The sequence below is a fragment of the Ursus maritimus genome (assembly GCF_017311325.1).
Source record: "Ursus maritimus isolate PB19 chromosome X unlocalized genomic scaffold, ASM1731132v1 scaffold_X1, whole genome shotgun sequence".
Classification (NCBI taxonomy): domain Eukaryota; kingdom Metazoa; phylum Chordata; class Mammalia; order Carnivora; family Ursidae; genus Ursus; species Ursus maritimus.
In genome coordinates, this window is record NW_024423319.1 from 125,176,770 (window position 1) to 125,198,047 (window position 21,278).

Below are 21,278 nucleotides of genomic sequence, written 5' to 3' on the forward strand. Positions count from 1 at the left end.
GGGGGGGGGGCGGCTCCGAGCAGCCGACAGCGTGCACGCCCTGCCTCTACAATAGCAGTCCATGTCCACTTTCACGTCAGTGTCCTCGCGAGGGGGGGGGACAGGCTGCGTCTGCGGCGCTCAGCCGCCGTGTGTACACGGCTGACACTCGGAACATGCACTGTGTCATCTCTGGAGGCCAGGACCGGGAGACACCACGGCACAGACACCACTCTGCGCAGAGGACCGGGGAGCACTGGAGCCTCTCACGCTGCCCTGCCACGTCTCCATACGGCCAGTGGCCATGCATGTCACCCTGCCCGCTGTGGGCCCTCACACTCTGGCATTTCCCTACAATGTGTCCGGCGGCCTGCTCTTTGGGAAGCACAGGGTCTCCCATGAGGGAGACAGGCTGGGGGACTGGCAACACCGCCGCTGCTGCTTCTGAGCTGGGGGGAGACTGAACGGGATCCCGATCCAGCAACGGGGGTTCTCTGAAGTAAGAGGCCCAGTCAAGTCAGGGCCATGCTCAGTGACCCCAAGGAAGGAACTAAGTTCAGGGACATGGAGGCCGGAAGCAAAGTAGGGCGTCCTCCTCTACTACGGGCCTGAGCTCTCCAAAGTGCCGAACTTGTGGGCTTCAAGGGAGCCTGGGGACAGAGGCTAATGTCACGTGGGACCCTTAGCTGGACCCTCAATGGGACAGAAACAAAACGTGAGGACATCCCTGAGACAGGCACGGTAATGCGTGCAGCCCCTTCACGCAGATGCTATCCTCCAGCGACTTAGTGGGCCCAAGAGGGAGGACTGGACCACGGTCACACTGGAGCGTTCACAGCCACACATGCAGACACAGCCAGGGCCCAATTCAGTCTGCAGCCCCCTTGCAAGTGGTTCTGGGGAACACAAGCAGTGGCAAACACATGTGTGCACATTCATGGACCTACACACACACCATGTGTACAGCGCACATCTGCATGCACTCGCTCACGTGCACAGGGCACACGCATGTGCATGCACAGCACAGGGGCACATGCACACACATGGAGATAAGATGAAGACGGCACACGTATTCACTCACTCACATGCACAGGGCACATGTGTGTGCATGCACGGCACAGAGGCACATGCATGGGGATGAGATGAAGATGCCACACATATGCATTCGCTCGCTCACGCACACCGTGTGCAAGCGTGTGCATGCACAGCACAGAGGCACATACTCACACATGAGGATAAGCTGAAGACGGCACACGCACGTGCATTCACTCGCTCATGTGCACGGTGCACACGCGTGTGCATGCACCACACAGAGGCACATACTCACACATGAGGATAAGCTGAAGACGGCACACGCACGTGCATTCACTCGCGCACAGAGGCACATGCACGATAAGGTGAAGAGGGCACACGCGCAAGCGCATTTGCTCACCCACGTGCACAGTGCACATACAGGTGCATACACAGCACATGTGCACACATGGTGATAAGGTGAAGATGGCACACGCGCATATGCATTTGCTCGCTCATGTGCATGGTGCACACACGTGTGCATTCACCGCACAGAGGCACATACTCACACATGAGGATAAGCTGAAGACGGCACACGCACGTGCATTCACTCGCGCACAGAGGCACATGCACGATAAGGTGAAGACGGCACACGCGCAAGCGCATTCGCTCGCCCACGTGCACAGTGCACGTGTGTGCATGCACAGAGGCACATGTGCACACGTGGGGGTAAGGTGAAGATGGCGGAGCATTAGTTGCCGAACGCAGGCGAAGTCTACGTATTCTTCCCCTTTCCTTAGGGTTGACGTTCCAAATAAAGTTAAGGAAAACAGTTACTGTTCACGGACTTGATTCACAAGACTTTCTGAAGTCACTAAGTATTTTAAACTGTGAGGAATTAATGTAGATGTTACGTGTGTTCCCTGAAAGGACGAGTCCATCAGCAAGCTATGGTCCATGCACACAGCGGGACATGACGCAGCCTTGAAGAGGAAGACGTTCTGCGCCTGCTAGGACGTGGATGGACCTTGAGACGTGACCCGGACACAGAAGGACACATCCTGCCTGATTCCACGTACATGGGGTGCCTAAAGGCATGCATGCAACTACGAGACTGGCAATAACTACATGGCCTCGAACACGGGATGCGGAGGCACGCATCCGTGGAGATGCTGTGAAAAGAAGCCGGCGTCACACCACAGAGTAAAACGTGCACATACTCTGACCATTTGCTACACGCACACATGGGAACACACACAGCAGGACCCACGGACGTCGCACGTCCACAGCCACACAAAGCCCGAAACCGACCCGAAGGCCACCAGGAGCAGAACGGGGATGGGAACCACACACACGCATGCGATGGAACATTCCACAGCCATGACATAGATGTCTACTCGACATTATTCACATTTATAGAAAGTCTTTCCTAAACTGTGTGTGCGTGTGAGGGAAGAGCCGTAGAGACGCCACGCTGAGCGCCGGTCTCTCCCGGCACGGAGCTGGAAGCCGGGCACAGCAGGGCCGGTATGCACGGGGGTGCGCATGCAAGAAAGCCCAAGCACCGGAACATCGCGAGGCCCAAGTTCAGGGCCGTACTCCTCAAACGGCGGGGAGGAGGTCAGCACGGGCGCAGGGCGCATCTAGGCACCCGCCGGCCTTGCTGTTTCTTCCTCTGGATGAAGGCCACGTGAGCACCATGTGATAACCACGTCTTCCCCGTACATAACAGAATGTCCCATATCTAATTTAGGTTTGCATTTTCCTTTCTAAAGCAACGTGGTCCTGCCCGCAAAGCACCAGAGGGCCGGCTTCTCCCAGGGAAGCAGAGAAGGACGGCTTCTACCTGGAGATGGGGATGCCTCAGCCCCTTCCACCCCCAGGCTTGACCGTAAACCCGTGTGCCCGGGGGATCCAGGGCAGCGACGCTGAGGAGGAAGCTCCCGCGACCTCAGGCCCGGGCTCACGGAGTGCGCGGAGCCCGCCCCACCTGGTCAAACTTCTCGGTCATTTTGTGCACCACGTTCTTGCCTTGGTTGCTCTGGTAGAGCTCGGCTGTCACCATCCCTGCGAGAGAAAGAAGGAAACGCGGTTCAACCCGACCGCCCTGCTCCTAGGGGACAAGGCCTCATCCCTGAGATAGGACAGTGAGGCCACAGAATCCAGCCTCACTGGCTGGGGTCTACACGCGCTGTGGCTCCCGCGTGTCTAACACGACGGGGCTTTCACGAGGCACCCTCAGGGCTCCCGGCTAGACGCCGCCGCCGGGGCTTCCCGACAGGCCGGTCCTGCCCCCACAGCTCCTGCGTCAGGATCTGGAGGGAAGGGGAAGCCCCCGTTGTTCGCTGGTGATGACGACTCATGGACATGGAAGCACACACCATACGAGGGACTCACTCGTAGCATGAACCTCAGCAGTGTGTTTATTTCCCGCAGTGCACCATCACCACGGCCACTGCAGGAAGCCCCCACCCCCCAGACACTGGTGGTCCCCTCCCGTTTCCCTGGCCCCAGGAACCACTGAGATGCCGTCCGTCTGCGGACATGCCCGTTCTGGACATTTCGTGCACTTGGGGTCACACCCTGGGTGGCGTGGTGTGTCTGTGTCTCTCCCTGAGCGCCGTGCGTCCAAAGTGCACGCACACGGCAGCAGGGGTCGGTGTTTCCCCGCCGGGTATGACCGAGTACTTTTCACGCTCCGTGTGTGTAAGTCAACAGCGCCCTTGCAGACGGCGGGGAGAGCTTCAGCTTCCAGCATTCCTGCGGCAGAACCTGAGCTGTCCGTCAGCACCCAGACGTCCCCGTGGGAGGCTGACGGCCCTGCTGCCCTCGGCCCTGCTGACATCCTGTGCTGACCAAAGCCCTGGGAGGGAGGGCGTGCCGGCCCCACACATGTCCCGTCCTGCACCCCGAGCCTCCCGCGAGAGCAGCTCACTGGTCAGCATCCTGGGCGAGCCGCTCCACGGGCGCTGCACAGGGGACGTGGAACTGTCACGGACCACAGTGTGGCCCTCTGCTGAAGCCCACCCACAGCAACCCCAACTTGGAAAGAGCGGAGGCTCCGGGGGAGGGTCCTTCCTGCTTCTTCCAGCTTCTGGGGCTCCAGGCGTCCCTGGGCTGGTGGCCACATCCCTCCCATCTCTGCCTCTGTCCTCACGTGGCTTCTCCTCTGTATCTGCATTTCTCCTCTTCTTTTTTAAGATTAATTTATTTGAGAGAGAGAGCACGGATGGGAGGGGCAGAAGGAGAGAGAGAGAGAGAGTCTCAAGGAGACTCCACACTGAGCATGGAGCCCGACGTGGGGCTCAATCCCAGCACCCTGAGATCATGACCTGAGCTGAAACCAAGAGTCGGACATTTAACTGACTGCACCATCCAGGTACCCCTGCGTCCCTCCTCTTACAAGGACAAAGTCTCACGGGACGAGGGCCACCCTAAGGACTATCGTACTGCTGACGTCGGCAAAGTGAGGTCATATGCTGAGGGCCTGGGGTCTGGACACGGACAGAGCTTTCTCTGGGAGAACAATCACCCTTCGCTCTGAGATAACGCTGCTCACAAGAAGCAAGCGCTCTTACTAATCCAGCCTCGGCCAAAGCCCCAGCCCGCCTGGTCTCTTACAACCACACGCGGGCAGGACAGGCAGGCCCGGCGGGCCCATGTGTGGGGACACCCACGCGCGTCCAGGAGCACGGCTCACCTTCACAGCCACAGCACTGGACGAAGAAGCTGATGAGGTCCAGCAGGGCCAGCTCCCTGTCCTCCTTGTAAGACTGCACCCACTCCTCGACAGCCGTCTGCAGGGGTAACAGCCGGTGGTGAGCATGCATGTGCGATGAGGAGTGTGGGACGGGCCAGACGTGAGGACACGTGCATCTGATGGCCAGTGATGAGCACTCGTGTGTGAGTGCGTGTGTGCGTGATCAGGCACGTGACAGGCAGTGGTGAGCGTGCGTGTGTGTGACTGATGAGCTATGCGTGACGGAGCAGCTATGAGCACACGTGTGCATGTACGTGTGTGATGAGGTCGTGTGACGGAGCAGCTATGAGCACGCGTGTGTGTGTACGTGTGTGTGATGAGGTCGTGTGACGGCAGCGCTGAGCACTTGTGTGCATGTACGTGTACGTATGTGTGATGAGGTCGTGTGACGGCAGCGCTGAGCACGCGTGTGCGTGTACGTGTGTGTGATGAGGTCGTGTGACGGCAGCGCTGAGCACGCGTGTGCGTGTACGTGTGTGTGATGAGGTCGCAGACGGCAGCGCCTGAGCACGCTGCGTGTGGTACGTGTGATGAGGTCGTGTGACGGCAGCGCTGAGCACGCATGTGCGTGTACGTGTGTGTGATGAGGTTGTGTGACGGCAGCTACAAGCACTCGTGTGCGTGTACGTGTGTGTGATGAGGTCGTGTGACGGCAGTGCTGAGCACTCGTGTACATGTACGTGTACGTGTGTGTGATGAGGTCGTGTGACGGCAGTGCTGAGCACTCGTGTGCATGTACGTGTGTGAGGTGCATGTGACGGGCATACATGGCGGCCGGGCAGCCCAGGCAGCACAAGGCTGCAGTGGGTGGGGACCTGACTCCGTGGGGACAACCTAGCCTCCATGTGGCACAGAGGAGCGACTGATGCCAGGCGGGCGCCCGTGTCTGCCGCCCCCCACACCCGCCCCACCGCACGCCACCCCTCCCCCCGCAGCGGGCAGTACCTGCACGGAGTTCTTCCCCAGGGCGACCATCTCAAAGAGGGTCACCTCCGTGGTGATGGCCACTTTCCTCTTGCGGTGCTTCCGTGGCGGCCGCCCTCGCCGGCGGTTGCCCGGCCCGCTGGTATCCTGGCCCCCCGAGGGTGCTCCCTGCGCCTAAAACCAGAGGAGGACTTGACCGGGCTGCCCCCCCACACCGGAAGCCCCATGTCCCGGGGGAGGGCGAGGAGGGTGCAGCCGCCCCCACACGCAGGGCTGCACCGCCGTGGTACAGGGCCGGCACAGGGGGCGCTGTCCTGGGAATCCACTGTCAAGACCAACACAGCTGCAGACACCTGGCAATTCAGGAGAGACCCCGCAGCAGTGCCCCACCCACCATCACATCCTCACGGCTTTCATATCCAACAGGTCCGGGCTCCACACAGCCTTCCCTGCACCAGCCAGAAGCCGTGTCTGCTCACCTGAGTCTCTGGGCAGGGAGGCGGGGTTCCCAGCCCCAGGAGGGGTTGCACTGCGGGGCACCTGGAAGGGAGGGTGCGGGACAGACCCCAGCCCCCTGGGGCAGGAGGCATCAACGCCACAGAGCAGGGAGGGGACACTAGCCAGAGGACAAGTAAGGGGACGCCATGTCTGAGGATGGCGAGGGGACGCAGTGTGTCAGGACAGAGGAGGGAACGCCTTGTGTCAGGATGGGGAGGGGATGCCATGTCTGTGGATGGGGGAGGGAATGCCATGTCTCAGGACGGGGAGGGATGCCATGTCTCAGGATGTGGAGGGGACACTGAGCCTGAGGACAAGGGAGGGGACGCCATGTCTAAGGATGGGGAGGGGATGCTGTGTCTGTGGATGGGGAAGAGGATGCTGTGTCTGTGGATGGGGGAGGGGATGCCGTGTCTCAGGATGGGGAGGGGACGCCGTGTGTCAGGACAGAGGAGGGAACGCCATGTGTCAGGATGGGAAGGGGATGCCGTGTCTGTGGATGGGGGAGGGGATGCCGTGTCTCAGGACGGGGCGGGATGCCGTGTCTGAGGATGTGGAGGGGACACTGAGCCTGAGGACAAGGGAGGCGACGCCGTGTCTCAGGACGGGGAGGGGAAGTGCCCTGGTGGTCCCGTTGGGCCCTAGTGGGCTTGTGGTTCGACGGGCAGGCCGTGAAGGGATGACAGCCTCCAGGATCCATGTGCCAGCAGGCCAGCGCCTAGCCTGATGCAGAGAAGCACTTCACAACCCACCCAGCCCGTGATCCCTCCCAGCAGTGGTCAGTACCAGTATGGAGCTCCTCCTCCTGGCCATCACCTCAAAGACGGTCACCACGGAGATGAACTGGCCAGCCTGATTCCTGAGCCTCCCGCAGGAACGCCGGCCTCGCCGTCGGGGTCCACTCCTACCGGCATCCCGGCCCCCCGAGGGTCCTTCCTGCATCTACAACCAGAAAGTGGCATGTGAAGAGCCAGGAAACGCTGATACCTGGAGGCCAGCTTAATGACGGGACCCCTTCACTGCCGGACTGAGGAGGCACGGCCAGGAAGTAGCCGCTACAACTGCCCATTACCACCAGGGGCCCCGGGGCAAGGAAGGCAGCCACCCCGAGTCACCCACTGTGGCTGCAGGACAGAGGCCTTAGCCAGAGCCTCTGATTCTCGCCAGGCCCTCAGCTGAGTGCTCATACACCAACCTCCATGGTGCCCGTGTCCTCATCCATCTCCCCACCCATGCCCCCGTCCCAGCCTGACACACCCAGTCCACTTGCTGCAGCCACAGCCATGACCACCAGTGTCCAGGGAACAGCAAGCCGTTCTGAACCCAATCCCGAGGGCTGTGTCTCAGGGCTATGGGGTACCCATCACTCCACTGATCAGAGCCCAGGATGGAGATGGGGAGCTCGGGCCAGTGACCAGCAAGGTCAGGGGAAGTCAGTCCTGTGGGACAGGTGAGCCAGCTATCCCTGTCTCTAGGGGCTCGTGGGGCCCAATGGCCCAGCAGAAGCAGGGCTGTGACCACCACAGCCTCATGGGGCACAAGGAGGGTAGCCCAGAACCAGGGGTCACGGGTGCACACAGCAGAACGAGGGAGTCACAAAAGAACCTGGGGTCATGCACAAAGGTGGCAAACCTGGGAGTCATGGAGACAGTGAAACCTGGGGGTGCTGGCAGAAGCTGGGGCCACATATGCAGACAGGGGAACCTGAGGATCACTCACGGGCACACCTGCCCAATAGCAGTGTGACCTTCCCTAGTGGGCTGCAACTACTGCACGAGGACCAACACGGATGCAGTGAGAGAACCAGGGCCATGCCTGCCCTGACCCAATGCCCCCCTGCCCACTAAACTATGGCCCACCAAGGGCACGCTGACACTGTGAGTCCTCGAGGGCCATCCTGGGGCAGAGAGGGTCTGCAGGACAAGTGCCCATGTTAGCACCACACCCCTACACCCTTACACTGTGGGCCTCTACGACACGGTCTTCATGACCGAGAACGTCGGAGGGCTCTAGGGCTAGGCCAGGCTGGCTCACTGCCACCAGTAACCCCACTGCAACGCACACCTGGTCCCGCCTGTAGGAACCCCACATTGACACGTGTGTCATTAAAGGCCTTGCCTCAGGAATGCACTCTCAAGTGTCTTCGGGAAGATGAATTTGCAAATGTACACGTATGCACAGAGACTGTGAGATGACGCACACGTGGTGTGATACTCACGTGAGGCATCAGGATGACAGGAAGACATTCACTTTCTGTACTGTTTTCGGAACTCTTCGGCAAGTGTATAATGATTTCAAGTAAGAAAGTCTCAGGTTTGGCTATTGGTACCTGTTATCCCTGGGACGTAGCATGAACTGGTTTGCCATTTACTCCACCTTGAACTACGTCCACTGCTCCCTCTTTCCTATCCTCCATACGCTACAGAAAATGCCTTTCATGGCTTTAGATTTTAACCCAGTTCTCAGAGGCTAAGAAGACAAGTAGAGACAGAAGGTATAAAGTGCTCTGTGTGGCCAGCAGCACCACGTGAGGCACTAATCAGCACTAGAGGCCAGAGTCTCCCTCCCCACCCAGGACTGGATGCTTGTTCCACACCTGCATTCACACTGGGCCAAGAACGCAGCAAGGCCGACTACTTCTACTCCACAATGCATTCGAAGTCCTACTCCATGCAGCGAACAGGAGAAGGAAATGAAAGTCACCCGATTGGGAAAGAAGGTGTAAAATTACCTCTATTGGAGAATGACAGGATTGGCTATGTAGAAAGTCCCAGAGGACGTATCGAACTATCTCCTCAAACTCAACAGTGAATTTAGCAAGGCCACAGAATACAAGGTCACTATCACAGAATCAATCATATTTCTATAAACAAGCAGTAAAAACTGCACGTGGAAATTAAGAAAAAAAAGTACCAAATACAACAGCTCCTCAAAAATGAAATACTTAGATATCAACCTAACAAAATACATGTAGGGTCTGTGTCCTGAACGCTACAAGAGTTTGATGAAAAAAATCAAATAAGACCTTCGGAAACAGTGAGCTATACCATGTTCATGGAATGGAATGGTGAAATGGACCATGCTACGTACAACAGAGGGCAACTTCAATACCCCACTCTCGATAAGGGATAGAACAACCAGACAGAAGACAAGTGAGGACAAAAAGGACTTAACAAACCAACTAGATCTAAGACATAGATACTAAACCCCCCACCCAGCAATAGCACACACCTTCCACTCAGTAGTTAACATACAAAGTATCGTCTCTGACCACAATGAAATGAAGTTAGAAATCAGTAACAGAAGGAAAACTGGAAAATCCACAAAACTGTGGAAATTAAAACACATACTACTGAAGAACAAGTGGATCTCGGGCACCTGGGTGGCATAGTCAGTTAAGCGTCTGCCTTCAGTTCAGGTCATGATCCCAGAGTCCTGGGATCAAGCCCCATGTCAGGCTCCCTGCTCACTGGAGTGTCTGCTTCTCCCTCTCCCTCTGCCCCTTCCTCTGCTCCTTCTCCCTCTGTCTCTCTCTCTCAGTCTCTCTGAAATAAATAAAATCTTTTTTAAAAAAATGAGTGGATCAGAGAGGGCAATTAGAAAATACTTAGGGAAAATGAAAACAAAAACACAGCACAACTAAAACTAATGGGACACTGGGAACGCAGTGCTAATAGGAAATTTGTAGCTGTAAGTGCCAACCCTGAAAACCAAGAAAGATCCCCGATCAACAATGCAAGTATACGCCTTGAGGAACGAGAAAAAGGACAAATGGAATCCAAAGGTAGCAGATGGAAGGAACTAAAAAAGAAATAGAACTGAGATAAACACAACAGATAATAGACAACAGAGAAAACCAATGAAACCAAAAGTTGGTTCTTCCAAAACATAACAGAATTAAGAAAACTTCAGCTTAGATGAACTATGGACAAAAGAGTGAAGACTCATATTATAAAAATCAGAAATGAAAGTGGGGGCATTACTACAGATTCCATAGAAATAGGATTAGAAGAGAGTCTTGTGACCAACTGCACACCAACAAATGGGATAACCTATATGAAATGGACAAATTTCTAGAAACACAAACCCTACCAAGAGTAAGTCACACAGAAGTGAAAAATCTGAATACACATATAACTAGTAGGAGATTGAATCGGTAATCAAAATCTCCTGAGAAGAGAAGCCCTGAATTCACCTGAAAGTGTCACCGAGGAATTCTACCAAAGGTTTTAAGGAGAACTAATACCAATCCTTCCCAAACTTCTCCAAACACTGAAGAGGAGGGAACACTTCCCAATGCATTCCAGGGAGCCAGAATTATTACCCTGATTCCAAAGCCAGACAGAGACACTACAAGGAAACTACAGACCAATATTCTTCATGAACACTGATGTGAAAATCCTCAACAAAATACCAGCAAACAGAACTTAGCAGCATGTTAGAGGACTATACACCATGACCACACAGGACTTACTTCTGAAGTAGAAGGTTGGTTCAACATACAAAAACTGACCAACGTAAGGCATCACATCAATGGAATTAAGGAAAAATATCACAAGATCAACTCAACTGATTGACAAAAAGTATCTGACAAAATTCAATACCCTTTCATGATACACACACAGACAGACAAAGAACCAACTAAGAAGGGGAGGAAATTATCTCAATGTAACCAAAGCCATCTATGAAAAACCCACAGTGAATATCACGCGCAATGGTGAGAGGCAGAAAGGCTTCATCTACGATGAGGAACAAGGCAAGAATGTTCATTTGTGCCACTTCCACTTAACGCAGTAATGGAAATTCAAGCCAGGGCAACCACACAGAGCAACAGAGAAAGAGAGAAAAACATCAGAATTGGAAAGGAAAGAGTCAAACTGTTCTACAGATGACATGATTTTACATGTAGAGACCCTAACAATTCTAGACACACCCACACAGACTCTGGGAACTAATACATGAATCGCGTAAAGTCGCAGGATACAAAGCCAACACCCAAAAATCAGCTGCATTTCTACACACCAATAAGGAGCAATCTGAAAAGGAAATTACAAAAACAATTCCAACGACAGTAGCATCAAGAAGAATAAAATACATAGGAATTAACTTAACCAAGATGGTGAAAGACCTGGATGATGAAAAGTACAAAAGATTGCTACAAGAAATTAAAGAAGATATAGATAAATGGAAAAGCATCCCATGTTCATGGACTGGAAGACTTCAGAGTATTACAATGTGAACACAACCCAACATGATCTACAGATTCAGCAAAATCCCAATCAACATCCAAGCATAAGTTTTTCTAGATATTAGCAAGCTGATTCTAAAATTTATATGGAGAGAAAAAGGAACTAGGACAGTCCAAACAATTTTCAAAAACAACAAAGTTGGAGGATTCACACCATCTAATTTCAAATCTTAGTATAAAACTATAGTAATTCAGGGGCGCCTGGGTGGCTCAGTCATTAAGCGTTTGCCTTTGGCTCAGGACGTGATCCCGGCGATCAGGGATCGAGCCCCACATCAGACTCCTTGGCTGGGAGCCTGCTTCTTCCTCTCCCACTTCCCCTGCTTGTGTTCCCTCTCTCACTGGCTGGCTGTCTCTCTCTCTGTCAAATAAATTAATAAAATCTTAAAAAAAAATAACTATAGTAATCCAGACTGTGTGGTCCTGGCAAAAGGATAGTCTCATAGATCAGAGGAACAGGACAAAGTCCAGAACTAGAACCACTTAACTATGGTCAACTGGCTTTTTATAAGATTGCAAAAGAAACTCGATGGATAAAGGATAGTCTGCTTAAAAATGGTACTGAACAACTGGGCGTCCACATGCAAAACAATGAGCTCTGACCCACATCTTTCAGCTCACATAAAAATCAGTCAAGGACCTAAAAGTTAAGATGTAAAACCGTAAAACTCTTACAAGAAAAATGGGAGAAAAATTTTGCGATCTAGGGTTAAAATGCTTAGATCCATCACTAAACGTGTAATCCACAAAAGAAATAATTGATAAATGGACTCTATCAAAACTCAAAACTTTTGCTCTTGTAAAATACACTGTTAACAGAATGAAGGGGCACCTGGGTGGCTCAGTAGGTTAAGCATCCGTCTTCGGCCCAGGACATGATCCCAGGGTCCTGGGATCGAGCCCTGCGTTGGGCTCCCTGATCAGTGTCCACACTGCTTCTCCCTCTGCCTGCTGCTCCCCCTGCTTGTGCCCCTCGCCTCTGTCCCAAATAAATAAATAAAATCTTAAAAAAAAAAAAAAAACCAGAATGAAAACAGAAGCCAGTGTCTGGTAGAAAATACTCGCAAACCACGTAATCTAATAAAGGGCCTTCACCAATATTTTATAAAGAACTCTTGAAACGCAACAAGAAAACAAACAAGTCAATAAAAACGACCCTCGAAAGATTGCAACAGACTCGTCACCAGAAAATATACACAGATGGGACAGTAAGCACAGGGAAGAATGCTGAGTTCATTAGGCACTAGGGAGATACAGACTGAAACCAAGCCACCACCATTTGAACAGCTAAGATCAAACATGCTGACAGGTGCTGGGGCGGGGGGACAGGGAGCGGCGGGAATTCTCCCACCTGCCCACAGGAATGTGAAACGGTACAACCACGTGGGAAAGCAGCTTGGCGGTCTCGTAAAATGTTAAATGTACATCTACCCGCCACTGCGTTCACCCGCGAGGAACAGAGGCATATTTCCGTACGTGCCCACATGTGGGCCACAGAGCGGACTTCATAGCTTCTCACGCATTCTGCGGCCACAAGGAGTAACCCCCCACACGGCAGCGCCCGTGCAACGCCCCCAGACTACAGTCGGGCTGCTGTTCACTAGTTTCACCCTGAAATCAGGAGCGGTGACAAACAGTCCTCTCACGACATAGTCGTCACACCCCATAGTCACGGAACCGGCCAGGTCACGTAAGGGATTATGATTAACTCCACGACCAAGCAGCCAGCAGATCACACGGCTGCACACTCACTCACAGTACACTCCGTATCCCTTTCAAGCTTCAGGGTTTTTTTCCTTTTTCGTTTGTTTCTGCTTTTTTTAGGAGACTCCACGCCCCACGTGGGGCTCGAACTCATGACCTTAAGATCAAGAGGCACGTGCTCTACCAACTGAGCCGGCCGGGCACCCCCGAAGCTTAAAATTTTATAATATATGTAATGTGAACCCACTTTTAATTAAATGTTGGGACATATATCTACACACACATGCGTGTGTACAGATACGCAAGAACATATGTACACGTATGTGCATGTATATAAAAGGAGTGGAAGAGGGGTGCCTGGCTGGCTCAGTTCGTACAGCACGCCACCCTTGATCTCAGGTTGTGAGTTCAAGCCCCACGTTGGGTGTAGAGATTACTTTAAAAAAAAAAAAAAAGGAAAAACAAAAAGACTGCACCAATATACACCAAAATCTTCAGTGACCGCTATATGGTCACACGCGGGTGACTTGTATTTCCTTCTGTGTTCTTCTGTCCACGTCCTCGTCCACACAAACACGGCACTTTTCTTTCTCAGAGGGAAACATGCACGTTAGGCCCACGTAACAAGCGTATAGAAAGCTGGCCGCGAGCTCCCTGAGCACAAGCACTTACCGACACACCGTCCCGGCCACGGCCGCCGCACACCGACACGGCTTTCACCCCCTCTCGGCGAGACCGTCCACTAAGACACAAGAAAAGTCAGATCGCGGCATGAAGCCCTGGGATCTGCAAGCCACCCCCACACGCTCGTCTCTCTCAAAGGTACACACGCTTCCAAACACGGGGGACGCTGAGTACATCGTCTGCCCCTGGACGCTGTTAAACGGTTGTCAGCAGAGGGAAGAAAGCAACAAAACCGAGACAATGCCCAGGAATTGGGAGTGGCTCCGCTTACAGAAAGCACGGTCTCAGCGTGGTCCATGTGTGCGGAGGCAGAGGGCTCAATCCTACACCCCCGGCTCTCCTTGATTCTAACCCGCTATGCGTGGTTTGGGGTCTCTCCCCTCATGATGCATCTCACCACGCCATCCACCATGCACTTTACAAACCACGGATATTTGACCATCCAGACAATGGAATACTTTCAAAACCGAGCCAAAACGCGAGTGCTTCCCTCCACACTGGCGTGGAGCCCCTCGTGTTCCGTACACAGCGCATCTACCCGGGGGGACCTGTCTTCACCTGTCTTCCCCATCTTTCCCACAGCCCCAGCACCATGTCTGCACTGTGTATAATAATCAGGAGACACTGCTTCCAGAGAGCTCTCCATCTGCGTGAAGGTAAGGTGGTAGGATTCTCAACTTACTTAAGAGGAAACCGTCTACCCTCTGTCCGCAGCCATAAGACACACCATCAATAGTAAAGCCGTAAAAAAATGCGTTACCTCATTATCTGGCGTTAATCCTCGCCGCGTCCCTCCCCCACCCGCCCCTAGAAACCGCTGGGAAGGCAGGCTCCGGGGCACAGTGCCGGGGATCCAGCCCGGACAGCAAGCGGAGGAGAACGGGGAGAGGTGTATGTGTCCCACGGAGAGCCCGGTGCCCGACACAGCCCTGGAAACATGAGCTCCGGCAGCTCTTCTCTTCTCCCCTCAAGTAAGACTGCACTCCCCTGGAGAGGAGGGAAGGCTTGCATGAGGGAACCTGCCCGCATCCTACGCCAGGTGGCGTAACAGCTTCGCGGCGGGTGGCCATGCGAGCTCCAGCCAGCCTCCCTCTGCACACAGGCGCCACCCCAGCATCTCAGACCCAGGCCCTCCAAAGACACCCTCGCGGGGACATCAGACCCAGTGGTATTTCCATGGGCTCACTCATCCACATTCCCTGTGCCTGGCAGTCTCGAGCCATGCGACGGAACAGAGGGCCAGCGGGGGGCCAAACACGGAAGGATATACACCGCCCAGAACGCACACACTTGAGCATTCATTCCTGCAAGTTTTAATCCAGTCTCTCACTCCACCCACCAGGAAATGGCATCCAGGAACAATGGCCCGTCCAGGGCTTCACGGGCAACAATCTGAGTGGGACGACAATCTGAGTTTGCCCATTTTCTTTAACACAAACGATCGACGTCTCCATTTAATTCTGCTCAACTTGGTCACATTTTGCTCGGGCTGTGCCTAGGACGGATCCCGCTAGTAACACCATCTCAAACGCTGCTTTTCATCCCCCACACCCATCCTACATAGCAACTGAGTTGCTTTCCTGGGCTACGTCCCCCTGTAATCCTCTGGCATTTCCCTCACTGCATGTGTCAGAACGAGGAGCTGTCACATCCTCTCTCTAAACATCAGAAAGACCACAGCTTTCTGCACACACTTAAAAAGGAACATTTCAATTAAAACTGCGGCTCTGTGAAAACAAGAACCCCCTAGTGACAGCTTGCAACACCATGCTGTTTGGGATTTTTCCTGGAGAACAGAACGGATCACAGTCTGAACAGGAGGGATGCTCCTTCGGAACCAGCCCACCCCCCAATCCCTGCTGCACCCAGTGGACTCCACACCACATTCACCAGCCAGGCTGTGATCTCCAAGGAGGTCCTGGGACCTCTGCGGCCACACTCAGGCTACCAGCACAGACTTCAGAACCCCCCCAGGCAGGATTCAGACCCCCAACCAGCACCGGGGATGCCCAAACTCAGACATGCCATGAAAACTTCCAGACTCCTAAGGACTGGCTAGGACCCCCCAAGGCAAGGTTCCAGAGCCCCAGGGATGAGAGAGGACTCCCACGGCAGGGTTCAGGACTCCTGGTGCTCCCTTTGCCTCCCTCCCCCACAGTGTAGGGTCTGGAGCCCCTGGGCCACACTGCAGGCTACTGATGCAGACTTTGGAACCCCTGGAGCCGGACCAGAATCTCCAAGGCAGAGTTTAGGACCCCCACGGCTGGTTCAAACCCCAGTGCCTGAACCCCACATGCCACACTTGGATTACCAACACATACTTCACGACCCCCCCAGGCTACATTCAGAACCTACAAGCAGTGTTCAGGAGCCCCCCACTCCCCCACCAGGCTCCAGATCCTACAGGCTTCAGGACCCCCGGGGAACAGGTCAGATGCCCCCAAGGAAGTGTCCTGGGATCCCCAGGGCTGCACTCACACCCCCAAAGCAGTATATGGGATCTCTGGGGGCATTTGGGACCTGCAAGGCAGAGTTCGGGAATCCCTGGAATGAGCTTGGACTCCCAAGGTAGGATGTGGACCGCTGGAGGAGCACTCGGACCCTCAAAGCAGGGTTCTGGACCCCTGGGGCTGTACTCGGACCTGCAAGGCAGGAAGTGGACTCTCTGAGGAAGCACTCAGACCCCTAAGGCAGGATGTGGGAACCCCCCCTCCAGCCCCAGGCAGCACTCAGACGTGCAAGGCAAGATGTGGGACACACACCCGCCCCCCGCAGACTCGGACCCCCAAGGCAGGATGTGAGACCCGCCCCCAGCAGCACTGAGATCCCCAAGGCAGCGTTCACGACCCCCCCAGGGAGGCACTCGGACCTGCAAGGCAGGATGTGCCCCCCCCCCCGGGCAGCAGTCGGACCCCCAAAGCAGGATGTGGGACCCCCGGGGCAGCACTCCGACCCCCAAGGCGGTGTACAGGATCCCCCGGGGCAGCACTTGACCCACAGGCAGGATGTGGGACCCCCGGGACAGCATTCGGACCCTCAAGGCAGGATGTGGGACCCACGGGGCAGCGCTCGGACCCGCAGGACGGATGTGGGACCCCCGGGGCGGCACTCGGACCCCCAAAGCAGGATGTGGGACCCCCCGGGGCGGCACTCGGACCCCCAAGGCAGCTGTGGGACCCCCGGGAAGGCACTCGGACCCCCCGCGGCGGCACTCGGACCCCCCAAGGCAGGACGTGGGACCCCCGGGGACGGGAACAGACCCCCAGGAGCAGACCCCGATCCCGCGCGGAGGCCGCAGAGGGACGCGTGTGGGGAAGCGCCTGCCCCGGGGCGGATGCCGGCGCCTGGCCCCGCTGGCTGCACTACCTGGCGCGGGCGTCCGCCGAGAGCAGGCCCCGCGGAAGCGAAGCTCGTCCCCGGCGGCAGCATCCCAAGCCCTGCCCGCCCGCAACCGCGCCCGCCAATCAGGCGGCGGCGAGCACGTGACACCCGGCGGCCAATGGGGAGTCTGCACGGGAGCACGCCCCCGAAGCTCCGCCCCATTGCGTGCGGGCGATCGCGGGATGTGGGCCCTGCGGGCCGCCGTCCGCCCCGGGCCCTGGCTGTCTCGCGTGGTTCGCGGCCGCGGGGCTCCGAGAGCTGCGCCGTGGCTGCCGGCGTGCCCCAATCGCGCGCTCGCCGCCTTTGGGTCCGGGGGCCTCAAGGGGCGAGGAAGTGGAGGACGGGGCCCACGGGCTAATGGCCCGAGAAGCCGAGCGGGAGAGGAGGAGGAGGAGCCAGAAGATGCGGAGGAGGAAGAAGAGGAGGAGGAGCTACTGAGGAGGGACCCTTTGCTGCCGGTGGGGACCCAGCGCGTGTGCCTGATTCACCCTGAGGTCAAGCAGGGACCGGGGAAGCCGCAGCTGACCCGAGGTGACCCGGAGCGCCGCTGCGGGCTGGGCGGGGGTCATGGAGAGGCGGGGCCTCGGAGGGGCGGGGCTTCGAGGACTGGTGCTTGGGGCGGGGCTTCCGAGTGCTGGGACTCTGGGGGCGGGGCCGGGGAGTCAGAGGCGGGACTGCCGGAGGGGGTGGAGACTCGGGGGCGGGGCTTCGAGGGCTGGAACTCAAGGTGGGACCCTGGGGGCGGGGCCGGGGACTCGGAGGCGGGACTGCCGGGGGCGGGGGTGGAAGGGTGTGGAGGTTCGGAGGCGGGGCCTCGGAGGGGAGGGCGGGGCTGCCACATCCCCCCCGGACACACACACACACAACCTGCCCTGGGCCGCTGGAAGCAGCCCCACCCCCCTACTGCCTGGGCCCCCTCCCCTGGGGCTGCTCCCTGGCGAGGCCCTCCTGTCCCCTGCAGCTTGTCAGGGCTGTGTCCCGCCCTGTTCCCATCCTTTAGGAATGGAGTGTGGGACATGTCTAGAGCCAGTGCGCAGAGTCTGTGTGTGCGTGCGTGCTACGGATCCTTACCTGTGTCACTGACCCACGTGCCCAGTTCAGTGCTCGCCCGAGACTCCAGCTTGTGCACGGCAATGCTCACCACACATGCGCTTCACCACAGACACTGCAAACCCTGGGCCGCCCGCCCCTGCCTGGCCACCTTCCTGGGACAGGCAGCATCCACCCGTGCGGGAGCAGCCGGTGCCGTGGCCGCTGTGACGCAGGCTCGGGGCTTGGCTCCGGGCCACCTTGCTGGGACAGGCGGCATCCACCTGTGTGGGAGCAGCCTGTGCCAGGCTCGGGGCTCGGCTCGCACACAAGGCAGACAGCCACCACCTGGGCTGAGTGCTGCAGACGGGTGACGAGGGGTGAGAGCCTCTGGCCATCTCAAGCCAACGGTGCTGGACGGCCTGGGAGGACCACACCCCACGGTAGGAGGGTCAGTCCTCCGGAGAGTGCAGAGAGGGGTCCTCCAGGGACCGCGGTGCCCCAGCAGGCCAGCTGGCAGGCTGTGGGCAGGTGGGGGCCCTGAGAGCCGGGGCCCTGGGGGTCTCACAGACACCAGTGTGAGCCCCATGCTGAGTGTCATTTGCACAGGTACGCTGGCTCTGAGCAAGGGAGTAACCCAGTACGGTGGGGGCTCCATTCATTCTAAGGCTGTGGTTTCACAGCAAAATCAAGGACACGGCACAGAGGTTTCCCATGGACCACCTGTCCCACCGCTCAGCCTCGGGGTTGAGCCTCCCCACCCCGATCCAGAGATGTGTTACCATCCAGGAACCCCCGTGAGCACGCCATCACCCAGAGCCTGCGGCTTCAACACGGTTTATCTCTGTGTGTTAGATGTCCTGTGGGTCTGGACAAGGTGCAGTGCCAGGCATCCCCCATTACACTGTTAAACGGAGGCGTCTCAGGGCCCCACCTGTTCCTGCTTCCCCCCACCCCCTCCTGGCAACCACGCGTGTGTCTACCGCGTGCACCGTCCTGCCTTCTCCAGGTCACAGTTAGAGTCGTGCACCTGCGGCCTTTGCGGACCAGCTGCTTTCACTCAGTAACGTGCCTCTAAGGTTCCTGCGTGACTTTTTGTGGCTTGACAGCTCATTTGTGTGCAGTGCTGGTAATATTCTGTTGTCTGGGGGCACCTGGGGGGCTCCTTCGGTGAAGTGTCTGCCTTCATCTCAGTTCACGATCTCAGGGTCCTGGGATCTATTCCAGCGTCCGGCTCCCTGCCACATGGAGAGTCTGCTTCTCCTTCTCCCTCTCCTACTCGTGTTTTCTCTCTGTGTCAAAATAATTAATTTAAAAAGAAAGAGAGGGAGGGAGGGAGGGAGGAAGGAAGGAAGAAACCAGGAAACTGCTTTCCAAGGGGCTGCGTGGCTTTGCAGTCCCATCATCAATGCGGAGAGATCTTGTTGTACCGTATCCTGGCCAGCATTAGCTGCTGTCCATGTGGCGCGTTTGGGACCGGTCTCGTCAGTGCGTACCAGGCTCTCATGGAAATTCGCACGCGTTTCCCCAGTGAGCGATCTCGCGGAGCATCTCTTCCTAGGCTATTTGCCGTCTCCGTGTGTTCTGTGGTGAAGTGTGAGTTCGGTCTCCGAACCATTGTGGGCCTCAAGAGCTCTTCGTACGTTGTGGATAACTCAGATGTTTTGTTTTGTTTTTTTTTTTACAAATGTTTCACTCCAGTCCGTGGCCTGACTCTTCACACGCTCGACAACATCGTTCGTTCCCAGGGCAGACGTTTGCAGTTGTCACTCTCGCCCTGTCTGCAAGCTGAGGGACTCGTGCCTCGGCCTTGCCCGCCCCGCTCATAGCCCATCAGAGGAACTCTCCAGTTCCGTTAGAGTGTTTCTAACCGCTGGCCTTTGTGTTCCGTTCTTTCTTCGGCTTTCCATCTGTCTGCTTACACTGCCCGTCTGTTTTTGCATGCTTTCTGCTTTATCCGTCAGAGCCCATACCAATCATAGTCATTTGTGTTTTTTCAAAGGTTTATTTATTTATTTCACAGAGAGAGAGAGAGAGAGAGAGCGTGAGCGTGCACAGGCAGGGGGAGGGGCAGAGGGAGAAGCAGACTTCCTGCTGAGCAGGGAGCCTGATGGGACTGGATCCCAGGACCCCGGGACCGTGACCTGAGCTGAAGACGCGTAACCGATGGAGCGGTGCTGAGGTGCGGGCAGGGGTCGTGTTCCGTAGTCCCAGCCGTGAGCCAGCCTCTGCCTCTGAACTGCGGACCCCACAGTGTTTCTCAGTGCTCGCTCCCACCAAGTGGGTACCCAGCCCGAGGGTTGGGGGGTTCCATGTGGCGTGTTGACCACATCCTTAGGCTTATGGCTGTGGGCGTCTGCAGAAGGCTCACGTCCCCAGCAGGGGCTCTGGGAAGCCGCAGGGGTGATCACGATTGAGCTGTGCCCCCCGCCCCCCACCATGGAGGTCGGGAAAGGCAGTGCCTATGGGGTTTGCTGATGCGCTATGCCTAACGTTGAAGGAGAGAAGTTGGTGGGGGGTGGCCCCACGCACCTGATCTGAGCAACTAGAAGGGTGGAGGTGAGGAGGACCCACAAGGCCCATCAGGAGTCAAAGCTCAGGAGACTGTGTTTCCCTTCAGCCCAGAGGATGGGGGACCCCGTCCTCCACCAAGCAGAGCTTGGGGCCTCTCCCCATGGCTTCGGATTGCCACCGCCCTTATTACCTCCCCTCCCAGCCTCAGTTTCCTCCCTGTGCCTGAGCTCTGAGGATGATTCAGGGACTTAACGTTTGCCACTGCTCAGCAAGGCTGGCCCAAAGACCGTAGCATCCAGTTGCTGGAGTGGGGATAATGCAGCAGGGGCTGTGCTGTTTGGAGGGGATGGCTACTCTGTGACACCGTGCTGGTGGGGGGGGCAGCCTCGTGGGGCGGTGGGAGAGCACAGCATCTCAGGGGGCCCTGCACTGCCTCCCTGCTCGGGAATGCTGTCAGGACAACCTCTGCTCAAGGCCCCAGCCCTCCGTGCCCTCAGCTTCTGTGACCAGCCCCTCCTTGGGACCCCCCCCCCCCCCCCCCCCCCC

At 56.5% G+C, this 21,278-nt stretch overlaps 2 protein-coding genes across 5 annotated transcripts in view; one reads left to right on the plus strand and one right to left on the minus strand.

The window, feature by feature from the left end:
* The window catches only part of LOC103666326 (cohesin subunit SA-2-like), a 47,088-nt gene extending 32,244 nt beyond the window's left edge, over positions 1 to 14,844 (minus strand). The window contains exons 1-6 of the mRNA XM_040635171.1: positions 14,569 to 14,844; positions 13,797 to 13,866; positions 6,959 to 7,114; positions 5,696 to 5,848; positions 4,691 to 4,787; positions 2,981 to 3,057 (exon numbers count right to left, since the gene is read on the minus strand). Of these exons, the coding sequence (XP_040491105.1) occupies positions 2,981 to 3,057; positions 4,691 to 4,787; positions 5,696 to 5,848; positions 6,959 to 7,114; positions 13,797 to 13,866; positions 14,569 to 14,573 (558 nt within the window). The 5' untranslated portion in view covers positions 14,574 to 14,844. The remainder of the gene's footprint in view (positions 1 to 2,980; positions 3,058 to 4,690; positions 4,788 to 5,695; positions 5,849 to 6,958; positions 7,115 to 13,796; positions 13,867 to 14,568) is intronic.
* Positions 14,845 to 17,341: 2,497 nt separating this feature from the next.
* Positions 17,342 to 21,278, plus strand: part of GTPBP6 (GTP binding protein 6 (putative)) — a 15,684-nt gene continuing 11,747 nt past the window's right edge. For all 4 annotated transcript variants that reach the window (XM_040635176.1, XM_040635192.1, XM_040635194.1 and 1 more), the window contains exon 1: positions 17,342 to 17,720. In XM_040635176.1, the coding sequence (XP_040491110.1) occupies positions 17,372 to 17,720 (349 nt within the window). In that variant the 5' untranslated portion in view covers positions 17,342 to 17,371. The remainder of the gene's footprint in view (positions 17,721 to 21,278) is intronic.